The sequence below is a fragment of the Aptenodytes patagonicus genome, chromosome 2, assembly GCF_965638725.1.
Source record: "Aptenodytes patagonicus chromosome 2, bAptPat1.pri.cur, whole genome shotgun sequence".
Lineage (NCBI taxonomy): Eukaryota > Metazoa > Chordata > Aves > Sphenisciformes > Spheniscidae > Aptenodytes > Aptenodytes patagonicus.
The window spans coordinates 57,717,741-57,724,888 of NC_134950.1; the positions used below are offsets into that span (position 1 = coordinate 57,717,741).

The 7,148-nt window shown below is 39.5% G+C and overlaps 1 protein-coding gene across 3 annotated transcripts in view; it reads left to right on the top strand.

Annotated features, from left to right (window-relative positions):
• Nucleotides 1-4,691, top strand: part of ANKRD12 (ankyrin repeat domain 12) — a 75,667-nt gene extending 70,976 nt beyond the window's left edge. For 2 of the 3 annotated variants that reach the window (XM_076329961.1, XM_076329963.1), the window contains 3 exons: nt 85-228; nt 2,995-3,090; nt 3,413-4,691. In XM_076329961.1, the coding sequence (XP_076186076.1) occupies nt 85-228; nt 2,995-3,090; nt 3,413-3,598 (426 nt within the window). In that variant the 3' untranslated portion in view covers nt 3,599-4,691. Of the gene's footprint in view, nt 1-84; nt 229-2,054; nt 2,566-2,994; nt 3,091-3,412 lie in introns of those variants that run through there. The other variant, XM_076329962.1, reaches the window with a different exon arrangement.
• The last annotated feature ends 2,457 nt before the right edge of the window (nt 4,692-7,148 follow it).

Sequence of the window (7,148 nt, forward strand, 5' to 3'; positions counted from 1 at the left end):
AAATGAATGGACATTTTTATGAATCAAACTGAAATGCTTAATTTACCAAATGTGTATTTGTATGTTGATATCTTACTCAATTAGGAAAAGCTTATTGTTTCTAACGAACAAGAAGTTCTACGTGTTCATTATCGAGCAGCAAGAACGCTAGCTAATCAAACACTACCGTTCAGTGCCTGCACTGTTCTGCTGGATGCCGAGGTTTATAACGTGCCTCTGGATGCTCAGGTAAAGAGACGTATTTCAGAATTTCAGACAAAAAGGTCTTTCTAGCCTAACTCAAAAGGAGTGTTTGGAGAGAATTCTATTCCCATACTGAATTTGTCATTGATTTGTCTGGAATTAAGATTTTGCACATTGTAGATTGTTACTTTGATTAGACCTCATTTGGGTGTACAATAACAAGAGGATATGGGTACATGTACGCTGGTTTTCTGTTTTGTAACATGTATGGTTTTCTTTCACCTCTAGAAATTATGAGAAGGATAAAATGAGAACATTGCTGTTTTTTATGAAATCAAATCTCAGTCAGAACATATTTTGGTAGCTTACAAATATAGCTTAAACAACAAAAAAAATTATCAGAATGTAAGATCATTTTTGTCACTAGTCCAGAGAATCGGAATGCAGTAATGTGTGAAGTGATGAGATTGTTCATGAAATTTGGAAAAGTGTTGTGGAGATATTCACATAATACTTTTCTCCTCTCTGTAAGGCAGTCATAGAACTGTTCCATAAAAAACACATGACCAACAGTGAAATGTTAAACGCTACCAGATTAAATTATTTTGTTCAAAATCACCTCAAGCTCCACATGCGCCATGTTATTTATATGTTCAACGTTAGTATTTAGTTCCTGATTAAAACCTAAAATGAGCAGTATACTTTATAATCTGCATACCTTTTATGGACTACCACTCAGAGGTTTGCTGCAGCCGTATCTCTAAGAGAATATAATTTCATGGTGTCGGTATTTTGTGAACAGGTCGGCTAACTAACAAAAATGGAAACAGCATTCAGAACTTGTTTCAATGACTGTGAGGAGCACATAATGCAAAGAAGAAATTTGATGTCACAGATGTAATAAAAGTGTTGATGCATTGGATGTTGGGCATTTTAAAATGAAACACCTACTTTTCCGACATATGTGGAATTCTACTTAGTCCTGGAGCCCCTTGTAGAATTATTACAGCTTCCAGTGTTTCCTCAGTCTGTTACTACATTTTTCCCCCCATCTTTAAAGAGCTAGAGCTATGCACAACGAGGTGATTCAGCAGGAGATAGCAGTTTTATGGAGACTCTATTGTTCTCCCATTGTAAGCTTTATACCGACAATTTTTTAAATCATCATTTCCTTAGTAAATCTAACTGATAGGGCAAAAATGAGATCTTTCTCTTCTGTTAACAGTCCAAATACCATCATTGTTAGTTCTGAAGTTCAGAATGTCCTTTGCTTTTTCTTTTCTGCCCCAATTTAGAGGCTCTGAGCTTTTTAGAAATTTGAGATATATCTGAGTTATGCATATAACTGCATTTTTATAGTTAACAATTTACAGTTGATTTTAAATAAGCTGATTCTATATTTGAATTCTATGAAATAAAAGGAATCTTTATGGGGGGAGAAGTTGTTGTGGGTTCCCCCCCAAGTAATGCAGCTTTTTTGACCATCTATATAATAACAGTAATAGTAATAAAATGCCTTTTCTTCCCCCTCACTACCTCAGCAGCTTTGTGTTTCAGTCTGTGGTAATTTTTCTTAGAAAATTATAATACTGCACATAATGTTCAGCAAAGTATTAAATATATTTTTTAGTATAATTGAAATCGATGTTTTAAACTACCAACTTGATGCTTTGATTTAAATTTGCTTCATGGGAAGAATGTAGATGCATAAGAAACCATTCTCTTGTAATGCATTCTGCCACTTCCCTGTTACCCCGCTAGCAACTCTTACTTTTGTTCTACAATGAAGAAGCATTTCTGATGAAAATTTCCTTGTATTTGAGGAAATAGCTGGGAAAGATTTGTAAGCAAAGATCTGGTTTATTTTGCAGGAAAATGACCACCTCAGAACCGTTTTTATGGGATTTCTGAGTCTTTGGAGGCTTGCCTTTACCGGCTGCACATGTTGGGCAGACCTTGAGAACCGTACTTTGCAGTCGTGTGGGCCAAACCAAAGACGAGGAAAGAAAAAGGCCCAATGTCCGGTCAACAGACTGTTAGCTGGTCACAGCTCACCTAAATGCCTACAGCTCTTCAGGGTTACAAGATCAGTGTTGTTGAGGGCTCTTTCTAGAACCAGCCTGTTCAGCTGTCCTTGATATCTGAAATCTCAGCTGTTTTCCAGAGATTTCAGTCTTTGCAGTTTTTTCCCTGTTCTTGCCCATTGCTGCAGTGTACAAATTCCTACAGTGTCTTTTCTTTTTTCCTAAAAAAGTAACAGCAGCTTGTTCTATTTAGTGATTATTATTTAAATGTTAAATTGGCGTAGTCTGGCTTTAGGACTATCTATAGGGTATCTAGTTTCTCACGATGGGCAGATGTGACATTCCAGATTCTTATTAAATATTTAAAAAAAAAAAAAAATTGTTTCACTGAGCAGGACATTTAGACATGTCTGCTCACTTTTTTTTAATCTCCTTTTGGGGATTTTGATGGTAAAAATATTTTTTTATTATTGCTTTTGAATACTTGTGTAGCCAGTTAAGCCAGGCTGCTTAAGTTTTCCTTTATTAAATTTTTGCTTTTCCTGAGAGAATATTCATTTAATTTGTTACTGAATTTTAAAGAGAACAAAGAGATAGCAATTTTGTGGAAGGATCTGCCTTGTACTGGTTAAGACTTTAAGGCATAAATCTTGAAACCTCCTACTCTTAAACAATTTTTTATTGTTTATGAAGGTCCTACAAAGTAGGTTTTATGTTTTAAAGTATGTTTAAGACTGAATCATCAAATAACTTACAGTTTGAATAATTTTTTTTTTTTTTTTTGCAGGCTGATGACAGCAAAACATCAGTGAGGGATCGATTTAATGCAAGACAGTTTATGTCATGGTTACAGGACGTTGATGATAAGTTTGACAAATTAAAGGTACACTTCTTTGCCTTTCCACTTTAAAAAAAAAAAACCTCTAACATCACTGTGAAGGTGAGATGAATAACTAGTAGATTTGTATGCAATATCATAGGCTATTGTAGAGGTTTTAAGGGCAACATAAAGGAGGGTCTAGCAGTGTAAAAAACCTAATATTTGTTGCTATATAGCTTAATGGAATAATCTGCAAATTTCTAAATACATAGTGGGGAAATTACTTACTACCACCAGAGAGGCTCCTAGATATTTTTCCTATTTTCAAACTTGTTGCAATATTTTTTCAAATATTGAAATAACTTCTTTCTCAATTTTAAAATAGACGTGCCTTTTGATGAGGCAGCAGCATGAGGCAGCGGCTTTAAATGCAGTACAGAGACTGGAGTGGCAGCTTAAACTACAAGAACTCGATCCTGCTACATACAAATCTATCAGCATTTATGAAATTCAGGAGTTTTACGTTCCTCTTGTTGATGTTAATGATGACTTTGAATTGACGCCAATATGACAACTAGCATCTTCTGGCTCACCCTTTCCCTTGGACAACTAGAAATTGAGGTGCAGTGATACACAAAGGTATTTTTCTTTTAAGACAGAGCACTTAATTCTGTGGAATACTACCTTTCTTAATAATTCAGGTGTTCCTTCAGAGAAGTGTGGCACGGGCTCTTGTTGAAACGCAGAAGATGGATGCTAATTTTAAAGTCAGTTTCCCAGTAAATGCCATTATCTGTATTTTAAAATTGCCTATAGCTTTAGAGCTTATTGCTGAAAAAGATGACGAAACATGGTGAGTTAACAGCGCTGGAAGCTGTTAATAACTAAAACAGCCACCAAAAAAACAAATGATACTTAAAATCTGCTATAAAGCTTTGTATTATGAAACTTCAGTAACAGTTAACTCCCACAGAAAAATGATGAAAAAGCCTGTGGAAGAAAATTAAGACTTGGAGGAAAATAGTCTATTAATCTTATTGTATTTTGTGAATTACTGTACAGTTTTCTTTTTGGAAAAAGATGTAATATTGTCTTCATTTCTAAATAATTTATTTTATACATATTGTGCAAATGTAAATAGTCTTGTAATTAATGTTCAAACCTGTATAAAATAGATATTTTAACTGTAAAACTGTTTTTGTCTAATGTTTTATTGGACCAAAGTTGTAGTTTTTATTAAGTGTAGTGTGTTCCTGGTTGGCAGTTCTTTTTTGTATGGCATGTGTTTGATTTAGCTGCTTGTTTCATCACCATAACTGTAAAAGAATTGAAACTGAACTGTATTGCATGCTTCACAGAACTCTTAACTCCTTTACTTCAATAACTGATACCTAAACAATTGTAATATTTACAAAATCATATTTCATATTAGTCTGCTGTTGTAATGCCATACCTATGACTTACTATACTGAAAATATTTTTGTGTAAAACAAAAAACCCTTTTGCTCTTATATGGTGGTCTCGTAATAGAGCCTATTTTTTCCAACAAAATGCCTTTGAATGAAAATTCTTAAATTGTATATTGTCTATTTTAATATTAATCTATGGAAGGATATGTAAATAGTTGTAAATATAATGTTTAATAAATTTTATTGGTCATGTTATTAGTTGGAATTTCTTAATGTTGTAACACTTGCTATACCAAATCTTAGCATTCCTGAAGTATGTAAGGAGGCTCAATGAAGTAAAAACAAATTCCCATGTTATGAAATTTAACACTTTTTTTTATTCTTAGTACTGTTAATGAGCAGACAGTTAAATATTTATTAGTAGGAGGTTAGATATTCATGAAAAAGATTTGTTGCCCTCTAGTCCATAAAATATTCAAGAATGCTTGGGATATGATGTCTGTGAAATTACTTCTGAAAGAAACGGGGCTTAGGCAAGAGACCTGGTTACCCGGAAAAGAGATTTAAAGTACTTGGTTTGAACTGATTTTTAATTACTAGGTGAACTACTACGGCGTACTTATTCCTTCTGCTTGTACTTACGCCCAGGGTACCCTTCTTGTGATGGAGAGCAAACGGGCACTGAACAAGAGACTGTATGGACAGTAGGCTCCTTCCTGTGCGCGCATCACTGTTAGTTCCCATCAAGCATAAAGTAATAGTAACTCAAGCATATTAAAACCAATTAATATGTAGTTCCTGCCCTGTAACTTTTTTTTCCACTTTTAATTTGTTAGGTACCTGTGGAAGAAGTTGTTCCTGCTTTTATATAGGAATATCTTCCTGACATCACTCAGAATTGAAGATGTACTGAGGAAAATGCAAATGTGATATTCTTCTGCAAGTAAAATATTCTTCTGAAAGTAGCTGTAAAATTTTAAAATAATACAGAAATCTGTATTGTCTGCTTAAAAAGACAAGGAAAAAATGGATAAAGCTGCAAGGTGTTAACAACTAGTAAGTGGGTATGAGTTTACTTCCATCAGATACTTAGAGTAATAAAAAGTAGCATACGTATCTGGAAGTGGGACAACCTAATACAGACTTTCTGAAGTATGGGATATGAATAATTAAGAGTATTTCATAAAGAACAGAAAAGAGAAACTGGGTCGCAGGAGTGTTGGCTGTTAGGCAAGAAGCAGGTGACGGAGGATGGTACGGAGGAGACAGCTGGGCGGGTTTATAGCTGGAACTTGGTGCAGTTGTACAGTGGTACCTCGGTGCGTGCTGAGAGAGCAAGGGCATCGGACCCTACCGGAGCAACAGCTGCAACACAAACCAGGGAGCAGGACGGTGTTGGGGTGCCACGGCAGTTCTGCGCCCCACGTGGCAGCAAGAACAGCCCTGCGGGTCTCGCAGGGCTGGGAGGAGGGTGGGGGTTCAAGTGTGTTTACTGTAGAACAAACAGAAAGTTCATCCTCCGGAAGCATCAGCAGAAACATTTTTGTGATAATTTAAAAGTATTTTGGCAATATCCTATCCTATAAGGAGATCTGAAGACAGATGTTTCTTAGGGTTAGCCTGTGTTTTCTTTAAAAGGAGATGATTTCCTATTGTCAGGGTCTGTGAAACAGATTTTTGGGTTTTTCCATTGCAACTTTAGTTGCTCAAAGAAAGGGGACCGTCCAAGTGTTTCAGTCCCTTAGACAATGATCTCCTGGCTTCTCTGATTTGAATCCAGGGTTTGTTCTAGTTGTGTATTTTTTTTCAAGTTTACGCTGTGGGGTGATAGCTAGTGTGTTAAGGACACCCTGCTGTGGATTTCCCTCAGCAAAGTGGTGCGAGTTGGGAGGGCAGAAGGCGGGATGAGAGGAAATACAGTAGTAACTTCCCAGCTGCCTCCTGGGAAGCCCAAGGGCTACTCCGGGTTTCTGGGTACCTGGCCAGGTTCCTCCTGCGTTTTTCTTCCAGGGACCAAACCTGTTACCTTAGTCCCCTGGAGCTCGGCACGTAGGATAAACCACCCACACAGCAGCGTTTCCGAGATCCTGAGCGAGGCTGTCCGAACGCCCAGGCTCCCTTCCTCATCGAAGGCTGCCCCTGCCCTCCCCCGAGCTGGCTGCGGCTGCGGGGCTTCCCGCGCCACCTGCTCGGCGGGGCGCGGCCCCTCCGCCGCCGGCTCTTTCTCAGGACAGCTTCTGCTCATTTATCGCAAGGCTCGAGTTCCCCTTCGGCGCCTCGGCAGGCTGCCTCTAGCGGCAAAGCCCGCTTGCTTCCACTGGCGGTTCCCCCCCCCCCCCCGTTCCCTTTCTTCTTTCTCACGCCTTGCCCGCAGCCCTCTGGTGCGGGGGTGCTTCCCCAGGCGCCCTGCCCTCCCCTCCCCGCGGCGGCCACTCGGCGAAAGCCCTGCGCCCTGCTCCTCCCTGCCCAGCTCCCCGGGCTGACTTTTCTCCCCACAAGACCTCCGCGTTTCTCCCTTCTCGCACTCGGGTAGGAAGGGGGGACGTTCCGCCGTTCACCCCGGAAGAAGCGCCCTCCCGCCGCCGCTTCGCAGCCCCTCCAGAGGCGGGCTCCTCCGCCTTGCCCCTCCGCGCCCGTCCCGCTAGGCAGGGTCGAGCGCGAAGCTCCCGGTCGCCGGCTCCCGCCTCCCCCCCCCCGCCCCGCTCCGCGCAG